The 17120-nt window shown below is 39.3% G+C and overlaps 1 protein-coding gene across 7 annotated transcripts in view; it reads right to left on the bottom strand.

Moving 5' to 3' along the window:
• Positions 1-17120, bottom strand: part of FRY (FRY microtubule binding protein) — a 501309-nt gene that overhangs the window by 205864 nt on the left and 278325 nt on the right. For all 7 annotated transcript variants that reach the window (XM_033948462.1, XM_033948457.1, XM_033948458.1 and 4 more), the window contains exons 24-26: positions 12122-12179; positions 1302-1393; positions 1031-1203 (exon numbers count right to left, since the gene is read on the bottom strand). In XM_033948462.1, coding sequence (XP_033804353.1) covers positions 1031-1203; positions 1302-1393; positions 12122-12179 — 323 coding nt within the window. The remainder of the gene's footprint in view (positions 1-1030; positions 1204-1301; positions 1394-12121; positions 12180-17120) is intronic.

Below are 17120 nucleotides of genomic sequence, written 5' to 3'. Positions count from 1 at the left end.
ATCATCCACCATGACTCAAGCACATTTCAAGGGGCCCAATGGAGTCTCCCAGATATTTTTAAGAATCCAAAAAATGTCCGGATGATCAGGAAAAGAGGCCTCTGGTCACTCATGAGGGAACATTCAGCTGTGACAGGCTGCTCCATATGCAGGTTCAATTCCTGCAGAGACTCAGACATTAAACCATGAGATGTGCAGGCTTGAAAAATCTGCACACAGTGGGGACATTCTCCCAAATAATGGGCTCCACAGATGTCCGGATCCAGTAGAACTGAGCAGCCATTCAGAAGTGGCGCCTGCACATGCAGCAGCTCACTTGTGCACTGCTGGCCCCGACGTGCCGGTAATCAGCAGGCAGCAGCCCTGCGAAGCACCAGCGACCAGCCCAATCAGGGAAGTGTCCAGGCCCAGGCATTAGCACACTTGAGCGCCACAAGCCCCAACAAGCAACAGGCAGCCTTCCACTGACCTCCAACATTGAAAGGTACCGCCGGGTTTTTGGGGGATTTTTTGTATATTCGCTTCATAGGGAAAAAAGTACGTCTTATGGAGCGAAAAATACGGTATATTCAAAAAAACATATTTACTTAAGAGACAAAACAGATCTCTTAATTTTCTATCAACTTTTCTTTACAAACAAGGCTCCATTATGACAAACTAAGTGCTGGTTAGCTTAGAAAAACTGAATTGCAAAAACACATACAGAAAACAGAGGTTCTAGACAAATCCAAGAAGCCTCAATCATGAAAATTTGTCTGATACTGCAAAATAGCACAACACAATGATATTTTAATTTTCCACTGACTTTTCCTCATTTAAAAAAAAAAAAAAAGAAAGATATAGAGGCTCATAGTACTTTGTGTGTCTAAGTGCTTTGAAAATGAGCTCCATAATCTTAAATAATTGGTGAAATATTTTCTTTACAGAATTAAATTGACTCTATTGCATAAATGTAAAAGAAGGAAGGAGAACATTTTAAACATGAGCTATTGTGCATCTCCTGAAATGTAGATACATCAGATCCCCATACCTGGAACACACTGAATCAAGTTGGCAATCATTGCACTGAAATGTGCTCGGATGTCCTTTAGAATCTCAACCTCCTTATCATTCTCTGCCTCCAGCAGCATGCGTGTCAGATCCACATATTCCAAGAACAGAGCCCCCAGTGCCAAGGTATCCCGCTCCAAAGCTCCATTTGTGCTAGTGAGACAAGGAAATGCCATGGTAATGACAGCAGTGCTTAGTGATAAAATGGCTGAAAAATTATTGCCATGGTGAAGATCCTGTACAGTACGTACTTGTCACTTATGACTCTGGCATCAGCGAGCAATTCAAATATTCGCAGCAGCTGCAGCCTCAGTAAATCTCGGCGTTCACGGCGTTTCTTGTTCTTGTGTATCCAAAAGAGAATGCTATTAATTCCTTGTAAACATGAACAAATGCAGACTCTTAACAAAAATCTTTCCGCCCCTACTGGATCTATAGAAGTGTATGGGACATTTGTTGCACTGATAGACTAAGCGCCTAATTCATCAAGGTCTTCCACAGATATACAAAAGCCTTCCTGAATCAGACTCTAAAGATCTAACTTTACGACAAAACTGGAGGAAAAGTTGTAAAAATTAGATGTATGGCAGTTCCAAACTAAGGGGAGGTGTTATCAACGTGGGCTACTGTTATTTTAATATTAACCCCAATAGTAACTAGGTCTCCCTGCATAAATAACACAGAGTTAAGTGGTAGCTCACATTGATAACTACACCCCTAAATTGATCACACAAATACAACCAACAAATATAACATACTGACTGGGAATGCTACTCAAAATGAGATCCTTCTTTTCAACTTTGTCCTGAAGAAACAGGGAGATAAAGTGACTTGCCCAGGCTTAAAAAGTCAGTCAGTGGACGAGGCTTGAACTCATGTCCCAGGACTTCTCTTCAACCAAAATCCAATCTTCTAACCCAGGGATGTCAAACTGCAACCCTGAAGGGCCGCAAACCAGTCTAGTTTACAGAACATCCACAGATTTATTAGATCTATTCTGAAAACCTGACTGGATTATGACACTCCAGGATTGCAGTTTGACACCTGTGTTCTAAATCACTAGATGAGGGATTCCCAAACCTGCCTCAGGACCCCATACAACCAATTAGGTTTTCAGATTATCCACAGTGACATATGTTGTGATGGGGATCTAGACCCCCCCAGCTGGGCAAAGCCCTGTACCCCTGCCAGCACTGCTGGAGGATTAAAGTGAGTTTTTCCCTTTTCAGATTTGTTCAAGGAATAGGGTACTAGAGCCATCCCCTATCACCTGCACTTCTGGGGTACTGTAGCCTGACTGCTAGATTTTAAAACCCTACTTCTTTCCCTAGGAATGGACACTGCTTTGGCATAGGCTGGGCTGGCTGCAGGGGTTCAAGTTTCAAGTTTATTATTAGGATTTTATATACCGCCTATCAAGATTATCTAAGCGGATTTTACAATCAGGTACTCAAGCATTTTTCCCTCTCTGTCCCGGTGGGCTCACAATCTAGCTAATGTACCTGGGGTTATGGAGGATTAAGTGACTTGCCCAGGGTCACAAGGAGCAGCACGGGGTTTGAACCCACAACCCCAGGGTGCTGAGGCTGTAGATCCATGGCATGGGTTTGCCTGCCCCAATATAGTATGACAAATCTGCACAAACTAATCCCCAGTATATACAAATATAATTTTATTCATGGTAGTTAACTAGAAAACTTAATTGGCTTGGGATCAGATTTGGGAAGCCCTCCACTAGACTCTCTCTCATCCCCAGAAGATACTGCATTGGTTATGCTTATCTAAAGCAGTGTCCTGCAAACTTTCTGAAGCCACAGCACACTAAACTCAGTGCCATGGCTGGATGGCATCTGGAAATGCACAGACATCAATGTGATGATGTCATGCACAAGTGTGACATCATCATGTCGACATCTGCACATGCACAGAACCTGCTATTACTATGCTGGTGGGGGGCGCTGAAGAAGGAGAGGTGCTGGCTGACTGCCTACAGGATGTACCTCTTGCCGTGAGAGGCACGTCTTGTAAACAGTCAGCCAGTGATGGTGCCTCTCCTTCTCACCAGCATCTCGTGGCACACCTGGAATCTCGCCACAGCACACAGTTTGCGATACACTGATCTACAGGAGCAGAAGCACTACATGCTTTTGCCTACAGAAGCAATTGCTCAAACAGATGGTTCTGTCAAAGGAAAGTAACATACTTCAGTAGACACAGAGAGAAGAACCTCACAACATTTCTAATAAGATTTTGTACTCGCAGCTGATTATTTTAACATGCATTATGGAGTCCAGGAAGTTAACTGTGTTGGGTTGACATCGCCCTTCACCAAAATAGACTGAAGATGAATGCAAGCATTTAGATTTATTTCTGGGCATGAAATGGTGTGGTGGCCATGTTAGTCCACTCTTCAAGGTAATATATAGAAATAAAACAAAAATGGGAAAAAAATAATCTGAGGAAGGAGGGGTTACCTTTGAAAGCTAACCATAAACTACATTAACCCCCCTCTTTAACAAAGCTGCACGGCAAAAGCCCTTTAAATCCCTATGAGATTCGGGGCAGTTAACGCAGTGTCAGCTGCTAGCACGGCTTTGTATAAAAAGAGGGGAGGGTGTAAATTAATTCAATAAAAAAGGTATTTTTTTTTTTACCTTTATGTACAGCGAGAGATTAGAGAAACTGCACCTCTTCTCCCTTGAAAAGAGGAGACTGCGAGGGGACATGATCGAAACATTCAAAATACTGAAGGGAATAGACTTAGTACAGAAAGACACACTGTTCACCCTCTCCAAGGTAGGGAGAACGAGAGGACACTCTCTAAAGTTGAAAGGGGATAGATTCTGTACAAACGCAAGGAAATTCTTCTTCACCCAGAGAGTGGTAGAAAACTGGAATGCTCTTCCGGAGTCTGTTATAGGGGAAAACACCCTCCAGGGTTTCAAGACAAAGTTGGACAAGTTCATGCTAAACTGGCTAGACTGGACTCATTTGGAGCACGTGAGCGGACTGCTGGGCAGGATGGACCATTGGTCTGACCCAGCAGCGACAATTCTTATGTTCTTATGGTTTTATTTCTACATATTATCTTTCTAGGCATGGAAAGAGTAAGCCTTACTATGTTCCACTTCAAACATAATAAAATGGCAACCTGGAACAGAAAACCCGTTTGAGGTTTTGTGAAAAAACTCCACAAGTATCAGAATGTAAGTTGGTTTTGTTGTGTGACCTTTGGCAATGCAAGTGCAGTCACAACCTGCTACAGGTTTAACTAGGGTTACAAGACATCCAGGAAAACCCGGATATATCCTCTTTTTAGAGGACTGGCTGGGTGCCTGGATGGACTTTCCAAAACCCAGCAGTTTGTCTGAGCTTTGGAAAGCCTCAACCTCTCGGCTGCATCTGAAGGGTCTCTGTGAATGCGCGGATGACGTCACATGCATCCGCGCATGCTCGGAGACCTTCCAGACACGGCCCGGTTGTCAGAAGAAAAAAGACAATTTGCGGGGCTGGATGCAGAACAGGGCGGAGCTGGAGGCGGAATGGAGCATGGCTAGGGGCAGAATGGGGTGGGGCTAGGTGTCTGGGTTTCTCCAGACAGAAATTTGGTAACCCTATGTTTAACCAACATTAAAAAAATTTGCTCAATTAGATGGCTACAATTCACACTCTTATTTTAGAATGATTTTTTTTTTTTTTAATTTTTATTTATTAAATTTTCAATTTTTACAACAATTGAATCACAAGTAATATAATTAATTACTATATATCATTGTTTTCATCATTATTACAATTTAATTTATAAACAGTATATATTAGAAATTATATATAATCAAAATTTATATATCCCTCCCCATTTTTTCAATTAATACTTCCAAAATTTATGCATAACCCACCCCATTCCTATATAAGTACTGCGAATGTGCTAAGAAGTCTAATCATTAGAATAATTAGTCAATGGTTGCCAAATTTTCTTGAAATTATGAAGATTCCCATGTTGTAATGCTAATACTTTTTCCATTTTGTAGATATGACAGACAGAGTTCCACCAGAACGTATAATTTAATTTGGTATAGTCTTTCCAATTTTGAGTGATTTGTTGCATGGCGACTCCTGTCAATATTAATAGTAGCTTGTTATTATTTGCTGAAATCGGACTCTGAGTTCTCATTGCAGTGCCAAATAGTATGGTATCATATGAGAGTCCTACATGATTTTCTAGTAATTTGTTAATTTGGGGCCAAATCAGATTCCAAAAAGCATTTACACAGGGACAAAAAAAAATTAAGTGATCTAACGTCCCTATTTCTATTTTACAATGCCAGCATCTATTGGATCTAGTATTATCTATCTTTTGCAGGCGCGTAGGGGTCCATAACACTCTATGCAATAAAAACATCCATGTTTGATTCATAGATGCTGACTTTGTAGATCTTAATCTCCAGGACCAAAATCGTGGCCATTGAGACGCAGAAATTGTCTGTCCAATCTCAATACTCCAAATATCCCTAAGACCAGTTTTCTTTTTTTTATTTAAAAATCCATATATCAATTTGTACCATTTTGCGGCTTGGTGACCCAAGAAATCCGCCTGGAAACATAAAACCTGCAGACTATATTGAGTATTAAGATTTTTCCATTCAGGGAACCCCACCTGAATGGCCTGCTTTAATTGCATCCATCTAAAATATTGTGATTTATTTAAGCCAAATTTATTTTGCAATTGTGAAAAACTAAGCAGTGAACCTTCTGAAATGACATCATTTAATGTTCGTATACCTGCACTTATCCATTGTTTCCAGACGATCTTAAATCCGCCAATCTTGATCCTGGAGTTTACCCAAATAGACTGATTTAGTGATTTACAAATTGGATCTGGTGATAGGTTATTTATATATCTTAATGTTTTCCAAGTGTCTAATAAAATTCTATTATCTTTGTATCTTCTAGGCATTGTTATACTAATTAAATGATCTAAATGTAATGGGAACAGGAGCCGCCATTCTAAATATAGCCAATCTGGTACATTCTCCATGAGATCTGGGAGGATCCAATACATACCCTGTCTTAGAATATAGGCTTGATGGTACCTATAAAAATTTGGAAAATTTACCCCTCCCTCCACAATTGGTCTTTGTAAAGATACTAAAGCAATTCTGGGTCTTTTCCCAAACCAAACAAATTTTGTAATAATATTGTTTAATTTTTTATAAAAGGACCCCTGAAAAAATATTGGTATCATACTCATTTGATAACAAACCACAGGCAATATCATCATTTTAATTGTTTGAACTCTTCCCCACCATGAAAGATGTAAAGGATTCCATTGTTCACACATTTCTGTAATTTTTTTCAATATAAGTTTTTCATTTTCTTTGACTGTATCATCAGTTGTATTTTTGATCATAATTCCTAAATATTTTAATCCTTCCTCTTTCCAAATAAATGAATATGAATCAAATAATCCTTTGGTACAGTGAACATTAATTGGAAGAATTTCTGATTTACTCCAATTAATTTTATATCCAGAAAATTTTCCAAATTCCTCTAGAAGATTAAGTAAACTTGGAATAGTATTCCCCGGTTCTCTCAAATATAATAAGATATCATCTGCATATGCAGAAAGTTTATATTCCCAGTAAGAAAATGGGATTCCTTTTATCTCCTTAGTTTGATTAATTGCAATTAACAAGGGTTCTAATACAATATCAAAAAGTAAGGGGGACAAAGGACATCCTTGTCTAACTCCCCTTTGCAAGTTAAATCTATCTGATATATTGTTATTTATATATAATCTTGCACCAGGAGAGCTATACAAAGTCTTAATCATTTTAATAAAACCGGGACCTAATCCAAACCATTCTAGAGCTTGATACATAAATTTCCATTCTACTCTATCAAATGCTTTTTCTGCATCTAAAGATATCATAAAAGCTGGATCATTCATAGTTTTTGCTAAATTTAAAGAGTGAAGTGCTAATCTAGTGTTGTGTGATGAATGTCTTTTAGCAATAAATCCTGTTTGATGTACATCAATAATGAAAGGAAGAGCTTTTGCCAATCTTATTGCTAGTACTTTAGAAATTAATTTACCATCTACATTTAATAAGGAAATAGGCCTGTAATTTGAAACCAAGGTAGGATCTTTGTTTGGTTTTGGTAAGACAATAATTAATGAATCAGCCATAGTACCTGATATATTTTCATTATTCATTTGATATAACTTTAATAGATATGGTAAAATAATGTTTTGAAATGATTTATAAAATTCAACTGTATAACCATCACCACCTGGAGCGGATCCAACTCTAAGAGACTTCAATGCTGATTCTATTTCTTTTAAAGATATAGGTTCTTCTAAACTTCTTTTTATATGATCTGGAACATTTGGTCCAATAAATGAATTTAAAAATTTTTGTCCATCTTGTTCTTTATTTTCATAAGATTCAGAAGAATATAAATCTTTATAAAAATCAAGAAACTGTATTAAAATGTCTTTATTGTTAGTGTGTGTATTACCTTGTTTATCTTTTATTGCAATAATCTTGGACTTTCTTTTTTTTGCTTTAAGAAAATTTGCTAATAGTTTTCCAGCTTTATTTGAATTTCCATAAAATTGAACTTGTTTATTAAATAAATCTTTCCTCACAAATTGAGAAGAGATCTCATTATATTTAACTTTTAGTTTTAATAATTCTTGTAGTGTTTTATTTTCCCATTTTTCAATTAATTTATTTTCTAATAACTTAATTTGTTTTTCCAATTCAAGAAAATGTTTTTTATGTTGTTTATTAATATATGCTGAATATGATATAATATTCCCCCTCATTGTTGCTTTAAAAGCGTCCCATAAGATCTCAGCATTAATATTAACCGAATCATTAATTTAAAAAAATTCTTGTATTTTTAATTTAAATTCTTCTAGAAAATTTGAATCTGCTAAAAAAGCATTATTAAATTTCCAAATTAAATTAAAATGTTCAATATCATAATTTTGAAGGTCAATCCACACACCAGCATGATCCGAAATTATAATAGGATCTATTACTGCTTTTAACACACGCTGCGCTAGGTTATTAGAAACAAATATATAATCAATTCTTGAAAAGGATTTATGGACCTGAGAACAAAAAGAAAATTCCTGATCATTAAAATGAAGAATATGCCATATATCTACTAAATCACAAGATTGAATCAAATTATCTAAGCCTAATGATTTCATAATTCTACTTGGTCTTTTATCCAAAATCGGATCCATTACAGCATTGAAATCCCCTGCTACTATTAAATTAGATGTAGCCAGTGGTAAAAGTAATTGCTGAATTTGTTTGAAAAATTCCATTTGATTCGTATTAGGAGCATATAAATTGAATAAATCCATGGTTGTATTTCCCAGATCCATTTTGATATGTACCCATCTACCTAAGGGGTCATAATTTATTAATTTGAAATTCGCATTACATTTTTTGTTTATCAGAATAGCTACTCCAGCTTTTTTCTTTAAAGCCGGTGCAAATAAACATTTAGAAATCCATCCCCCAGATAGTTTTTTAGATTCAATTTCAGAAAGATGCGTCTCTTGGATGAAATAGATGTCCGCATTTTGATTTTTAAGGAACGATAAAATTTTCTTCTTCTTAATAGGATGATTTAAACCATTGACATTCATAGAATACATTTTTATATCCATCTTATTTATATTCAAATTTTAACCAATAATCTATGATAATATATCTGATTAGACCTTAGCACATTCATCACATATATTTCCTTTACCCATTTCCCCCAACCTATCTTTCCCCAAAAAATACAATTATATAAAAATAAATCAATTATTCTTTTTTCATTCCTCATAACTATATTACTCCTCTGTTTCCCTCTCCCACCCTCTATTTTCCCTCCCCTCCCTCCCTCTATCATTGTCTGACCTGGTACACACATTTGACATTCAAAACCTAAGCCCTCTTCCCCAAGCAACTAATGTTATATTATTGTAATTTAAATAAATCTTCAAAAATCAATTTTTTTCCCCCCTATATATGTATAATTATTAATTATATATTCCATATAACTTTATCTATTCATTATATAATTATACATATATTTTGTAATTCATTTTAATTATATCTGGATGACTTTATGACTGTAATAAGATTTGTAATTATTTGATTCATAACTTCTTTCATAAAAACTAATATATGACCCCTATAATATATTTTTAACATATTTCAAAGTTAGCATTTAATTCCTTCTAAATTAAATATTCATTGTATATATTGAATATATCATTCCTATAATAATATTAATATTAACTTTTATAATTTTAATAAATTATATTAATCATCATTCATTTTTATATCATTTGTTAATAAAATCTTATGAATATTCTCAATTGATATTATTATGAATATACATATATGCAATAAATTCCTTAAATTATTTGATTTCTTATTAAATTAAGATTATATTATATCACCAAATATAGTATAATATTATAAAATAATAAAAAGAAAAAATATCATTGCATTGATAATAAATCTGTCAATATTAATCAATGTTCTTTTCTTCTTTTTTTTTTTTTTTTTCATCTTTCCATTTTTCCATTTTTCCATGTGTTTATCTCAGTCATCTTTTCATTTTTCATATTTTCTTGCATTTTCTTTTCTTCTTTCTTCAGATGAGAATTCCATTTTTAATCTGTTTTTTCATGTTAACATTGGTTCTTCTTGTGTCAAAAATTCTTTCAGTTTAGCAGGATCTTGAAAATACATAGATTTATTCCCAATGGACACTCTCATTGTAGACGGATAATATAATCCATACATGTAGCCTTTTTCTTTTAATTGCTGTCTGAATGTGAGAAATTGTTTTCTTATATTTGCAGTGTATTTAGCAAAATCTGGAACCAATATTAATTTAGACCCTTTATAGTTTAAGTTTTTATTTGCTTTTGCCACTTTTAAGATTTCTAATGCTTGTTGATACCTTAATACTTTAAATATCAAGGGTCTAGGAGCTTCCTGGTTTACTGGTTTTCTTGTGGGGATTCTGTGTGCACGTTCTATTTCTAACGGCCATTTAGAATTTAGCTGTAAAAGTTTAGGTAAAAGGTTTTCTAAAAATTGAATGGCATCTCCCCCTTCAAGATTTTCAGCTAAACCAAGTACTCTAATATTCTTTCTCTTTCCTCGGTTTTCCATATCTACCAGATGATTTTTTAAGTTTGCCACTTCTTTTCTTTCCTGTTCATACTTCTGTGTATTATTTTCCAGCTTCTCAATTCTCTCTTCAATTATATTCATCCGTTGTCTGTCAGCTTGAATCTCTTGTTTTAGGCTGAGTAGTTCTTCTTTTACTTCTGAAAGTTTACTGGCGTTGTCAGTTAACATTATTTTAATTTTGAAGAGTTCCGCCATAATATCTGCTTTTTCAGTGAAGTCTTCAGTTTCCAGCGGGATCGGCACGCTCGACGGTGACACGGGAGTTACTTTCGATCTTTTCGCCGATACACCCGATGTGCACGGCTTTTCAGATTTTCCCTGTCTCGTCGCAGCCATTTCCGACGCTGTTTTTTTATTATTGTAAATTCAGGCGAGCGAAACAAACAGTTGCTTTCTGTCAGTTTGTTGCTTGGGTTTGAGGAGCGCCGCGGTCAAGCTGCCATATTGTGCACGCTCCATTAACACATTGTAGGAGCACTAGCTGAAAATGTCCTAAATTTAAGTTAGGACTCTAATTTGTTTACCTAGATTTAGGAACTTAAGACACCCTCTCTTATGAAGCTGCGCTAGGTACTAGCATGTGCCTAACAGTAAAAAAAAGAATTACCATGGGATGTGTTAGTTTTTAAATGTGTCACGTTAACCACGTGCTAAACAGTTGGGGGGTTTTTGAGGGTGGGGGGTTGAGGTGGTGTTTCAAGGGTGCAGAGTAGGTGTTCCTGCACTAACCAGTGTACGGATATTGCAGGAGCCTTAAGGCCTATAAAAGGGTCATGTTAAGTGCTCCCAAAGTCATTTTAACAAATGGCCACGCACCAACAGCAACATTAGAAAATGGCCATTAATGGAAAAAAAAATAGCAAATCAGTGTATTTACGATCACTACTACTATTAATCATCACTTATATAGCACTATACATTTTGACATTTATAGACAGTCCCTGTTCGGAAGAGCTTACAATCTAACTTGGACAGACATACATGACATATAGGGTTGGGGATGCAGATCCCAAGGTGAGACGAGTTAGGAGTCGAATGCACTCTCAAAGAGGTGGGCTTTTAACTTGGCTTTGAACACTGTCAGAGATGGAGCTCGCTATAGTGCTACCTTGCCACGCCTGTTTTAACACAAGTGTCATTTTATGCAACGAGACCTAGTTACTAATAACTGGGGTTAACAGTAAAATACAGGGCTTTTCCTCTTCCCCCCATCTACCCCCGGGTCTGTTCTGGCATCTTCCCTTTCCACCCTCAACCCCCTTCCCCAAATCCAACCCCTCCCCAGACATTTCAAAAGTTGGCGGCAATGGAGGCCCTGCTGCTGTCCCCAGCCTCCTCTTGTGACAACAACCTGCCTCTCTGACTACTTCCTGTTTCCTCAAAGGCATGCTGCAGTAGAGAAAAGAGGCTGGGACCAGTGGCAGGGCACCATCTGAGAACTGCCACCATCGCCCCCAACTCTCAAAATGTCAAAAGGAAGGTTAGACTTAAGGAAGGGGGGAGAGCATGGAAGGGGTGGGGGGAAATATGACTCATGATTGCAAGGTGAGACAGTGTGTGTGAGTGAATGAGTGCCGAAGGGAGGAAGTGGGGAGGGGGATGGTGTAATGGAAGAGGGAGAGAGGAGGAAGAGGGAGAGAGGAAGATGGTAAATTAGAGGAGGGCAGAAGGTGAGATGGATTTGGGGCAGAAGGGAGAGAAGGAAAGGGTGTAGATATGGTAGGGGCGAAGTCATAGATAGCGACTCCACCCCTACAATTGCCATATATGAGTACCAGTACCCTTTTTCCTACAAAAAAAAAGTACTGGTAAAATAAACAATAAAAAGGAAAGAAATTACGTTGACTAACCTCTGGCCTTCGTTCAAGAGCCTCCTTCATGAGTGGATGAAGCTCTTCTACTAATTCTCTGCAGAAGAAAAAGAAATGAAGAAGAAAACATCCTCTAAGATTTCAGAACTGTAGCCTTTCATTCATTCATCTGAACTGTTTAAACAAAGCAGTAGAAGTATGTGATGTTGGGTACCGCTGGCAGTCTGTCTCATGCTTTCTGCTTCAGCTGGGTTTCTGGGAATCCTGCAACCTACCATGACAAACCGTGATCGGGGTGCTTTATACAAAAGGATTTTTTTCCACTTTGTTCCAACAGCAATTTCTTTTTTTAAAGAAGGCCCATGCTTATTCCAAAGCTCACAACCTTATTTAAATCTTAGAAAAAAAACCCCCATTAAAACCTGGTTGTATTAAGTTAATGTATTGTATTTCTTTTAAACTGTTATAAACAATTACCCTGGAGGTCTGCTCCAGCTCTTATCTTGTGAACTGCTTTGATCTGTGAGGTATTAATGGCACATAAGATTAAGTGTTATTTATTTTATTTATTAGGATTTATCTACTGCCTTTTTGAAGGAATTCACTGAAGGCAGTGTACGGCAAGAATAAGTCTAACATTAGCAATAGAAGATTAGGTTTTTACCTTTGATAATATTCTCTCTGTTAGTCGCTGTAGGATTCCATATGCTAGGTGTTCAATCCCAACCGCAATCTGGGAGTTGCAGAAATCCAACATTTTTCTGAGCACATGCTCTTCCCCATTAGACTGAGAGCTAGAAACATATCCAGTTGAGCCCCAAAGCCAGGCAACATACCTGAACAAATCCATGACAAGGGGGTATGGGGGAAGATCCCCAGCAACATAAACAATTTTTAACCTGGCCTGCTCTGCAAAACATGAAAAAAGTATCAAACAGGCACAAAGGCAATCCAAGAAAACATTGAAGAACAATGTAGAACTAACCTGCTATATGCAAGGAGCACCCATAAGACAGCCTTCAGTTAAGCATACTCACAGAAGTGGGAAACTATCCACAGGATCTGGCAACTGGCTGGAAAATCTTCAAGCCTGTAAGGAGAATAACTGAGGCAGAAAGAAGCAGGCTATTCTAAACCACTGAGTGTACACAGAGAGGGCAGGTCATGTGGAATCCTGCAGGGACTAACAGAAAGAAGATTAGCAAAGGTAAAAACCTACTCTTCCATTCTGTTAAGTCCCTTCCTGATTCCATACATTAGGTGACGTACCAAAGCAATGGTAACATCTACGGAGGGACAGAAGAGCCTGCACACAAAACCCAGGTCGACTGAAAAAGAACCTGATCTTCGAGTTCTCTGCTGAAGCCACCATGTCCATCTGAGGCTGACCCCAGTGTTGTACGATTGCCTTTAACGAGAAGGATCATTTTCCCAGGGACTGCCTCATTTTTCCGGGGATAACCTCCAAGGCTGCCATTGACCCCAGAACCTGCATAAAATGTCAGGCCGTGGGAGCCGGATAGTCCAGGAGATCTCTGATCTGTTGAAGTTTATATATGCATGCCTTGGGAGAAACACATGACCTTGTCTGGTGTCGAAGAGAAGGCCCAGAAACTCCAGGGACTGAGAGGGCATCAAGCAGCTCTTTCTGAAGTTACCGATGCCTGCAGCAGAGACACTACTGTCTCCCCCGCACTGTTGCACTCCTGATGAGACAGAGTCTAGTCAACCAGTTGTCCAAGAAAGGAAGGATCTGGACCCCCTGCCAGCAGAGAAAAGCCTCCACAACTACCATCACTTTGGTGAAAGGGCAGGAAGCCTTCGCAACACCAAAGCGCATCTGCTGCGAACTGGAAATGCTACTGCACAACATGGAAAACCCAGAAACCTGCAATACTCCATGAGATCGGAATATGGAGGTAAGCCTCTGTGAGATCCAAGGACGCCAGAAACTCTCCTGGAGAGACCACAGCTATCAATGTGCGCTCTGTTTCCATGCGGAAAGGAGGAATTCGCAAGAAGCAGTTGCGTCCAGTATTGGTCACCGTACCTTAAGAAGGATATGGCGTTACTCGAGAGAGTTCAGAGGAGAGCGACACGACTGATTAAGGGGATGGAAAGCCTCTCATACGCTGAGAGATTAGAGAACCTGGGTCTCTTTTCCCTGGAGAAGAGGAGACTTAGAGGGGATATGATAGAGACTTACAAGATCATGAAAGGCATAGAGAGAGTAGAGAGGGACAGATTCTTCAAACTTTCAGAAAATAAAAAAACAAGAGGGCATTCAGAAAAGTTGAAAGGGGACAGATTCAGAACGAATGCTAGGAAGTTCTTCTTTACCCAACATGTGGTGGACACCTGGAATGCGCTTCCAGAGGACGTTATAGGGCAGAGTACAGTTTTGGGGTTTAAGAAAGGATTGGACAATTTTCTGCTGGAAAAGGGGATAGAAGGGTATAGATAGAGGTTTACTACACAGGTCCAGGACCTGTTGGGCCGCCGCGTGAGCGGACTGCTGAGCGCGATGGACCTCAGGTCTGACCCAGCAGAGGCATTGCTTATGTTCTTATGACTGACTTTAGATCCAGAATGGGTCTCCAATCCTCTGAGCCTTTCTGTGGCACGATGAAGTATAAGGAGTATCCGCCTAAGCCCGATTCATGTTCCAGAACAGGTTCCATCGCTCCGATGTCTAAGAGACGTTGCAGAGTATCGTGGACCCTGGACTCCTCCTATTCCAGCCAATCTGCCAGAGTCCAGAAACAAATCCAGAGGCAGGCAAAAGAGGTCTAACTTGTGCCCATCCTGAATGATGGCCAGCACCCATTGATCTGATGAAAGTCGAGACCACTTCTGATAAAACTGAGACGTCAGCCTCTGATATGAGGAAGCCCCACCTGACCCCTGGCATCATCAGGGCATTTAAGGCACAGCCGCTGCATGGGAACATGAGGATGCCTGGAATTGAAACTGTTGTAATGGGGGCATAGCCCTGGAAATTACTCTGGGAGGAAGAACCTGCGGGATCCCCGACAACAACGGCAGGAGGAACGAAATGCACTACGCTACCCTCCTGACGTGTGGTGAAACTTGTTCACAGGGAGAGACTTAGGGCGTCACTCGGCAACACCAGTGATGAAGTCATCTACACCTTTACCAAAAAGAAGCTGGCACTTGAAAGGAAGTCTACTTAGAGTGGCCTTTGAGGCAACATCCCCAGCCCAAAGACGGAGCCAAAGAGTCTGGCACGCAGACACTGCATAAGCAGAGACATTACTAAGAACTCGAATGAGATTATAAAGGGTGTCCACTACATAATTCACACCATCCATCACCAGCAGAGGACAGGCATGTACCTCCACAGAGGACGCACTGCGCATTCTGCTATGACAGGAAGAATTGGCCGCTGCATTGATACCTAAAATCTCCACTACAAAAGGCATTTTCAACATAATATCCACCCCATGATCCTAAGAGACATTAAGTATCACTCACTCATCACTAGGGAGGGCTGTGCGCCAGATAACCTGCGCCAAGGCGGAATCTACTTTAGGTTGTTCAGAAACCTGCTGAAAATCAGGAGCCACGGGATAAAGCTTAGACATAGCATTAGAAGGTCAGAAAGAGCTTTCTGGGGTATCATATTGTTCTGAAACCAGATCCAAGAGCTGTGAATGGGATGGAAAAAGGCACATGAGAATGGTCCACGACCAAAGTCTGAGAAGTGGAAGGTGGAGAATCCAATTTGAGCTTCTTTCAGATCAGCAGCAATAAAAAGATGGACAGAACCACTCTTAAAAAAGTCTGTGAATAGAAGGATCAGCACCCCAAATTCAGACTTTCAAGGCAGCCGAGGTAACTAGTCCTGGCAAAGGATTCAGCCTTATCCAATACAGAAGCAGTGTCAGGAGATAGAAGAGGCATAATATCTGAATGGCAACTACTGCAATTGAGGTATGTCACAGTCATACGAGAGGGCTCCCGAACAGGAAGCTCTGCTACCAGCACAACAGGCTGAGAAAGACCTGATGAATCCGCCAGCTGTGTCAAACAAGCGGGGTCTGAAGAACATGCTGTCCAGAGAAGCAGAATAAAATCCAGTGAAAAGTCTCATCCCGTAACTATGGCAGGGCTCTGTTTTGGCACACATGCCGCACCAAAAGTCCCCTGACTCGGAATGCAGGCGAGAATATTTTTCCGAAGTCCCCAGCCCTAGAGTAACCGGAGGGTGAAGTCTGAAGCTCCTGACCCCTCTCCCAGTGTGTTACAGCACACGCTAAACAGTCGCTGATTTTGCACAATCAAAGTACACATTCAATAGATTATAGGCTGGGGAGTCCATCCCAAATTATTTTTAAGTAAATCGAGGGGTATTGAGGCAGAAATAAAACTTGGAAAAAAAGATAAATTTAAAATCCATGAATTTGCACCAAAAATGTCAAAAATAAAAAATAGTGATTGGGACCTGAAACTATGAAAAATGACTTTAAAATCATTTTACAAGCCACCCCTAAAGTTCTCATAGGAAATAATGGAGGTTTACTCACAGTTATGTTTTATTGGTAGTCCTAAAAAACCTTCAATCGCATGTATCTGAAAGGGGCAGTGGCCAGGAGTGTTCCAAAACATTGAGCGCGGCTCTACAAAATTCATCTGACATACACCTAAGGTGGGGTCAGCATTTACACCTGCTTTAAGCCGGTATAAGTTAGACACCAGAACTGCGCTGAATGCTATTCTATAAAGGGTACGTTACCTCTACAGAATAGTACTCAGGGGCTGATTCTGTAAGTGAAGCTTGCTGTGGGTCAAACACAGATAGGCACTGCTTCTAGAATCGTGGCTAGCAAGGACCCGAGGCACTAGAAACGTAAGCCAAAATTTTGCAGGCCTAAATTTCTGACGTCTAGGGTCCTTGCAGAATTGTAGCCAGCGGCGCCTAGTAACACCGATGTCCAGCACCACCCTTAAACATGCCCACTTCTGGGCTTTGATATCACTAGGCACCATGGACCTGGGCGTCTGTCCTGGAGAGTGC

Source organism: Geotrypetes seraphini, chromosome 6, assembly GCF_902459505.1.
Source record: "Geotrypetes seraphini chromosome 6, aGeoSer1.1, whole genome shotgun sequence".
NCBI classification, from domain to species: Eukaryota; Metazoa; Chordata; class Amphibia; order Gymnophiona; family Dermophiidae; genus Geotrypetes; species Geotrypetes seraphini.
This window is presented reverse-complemented; position numbering and strand designations above follow the sequence as displayed.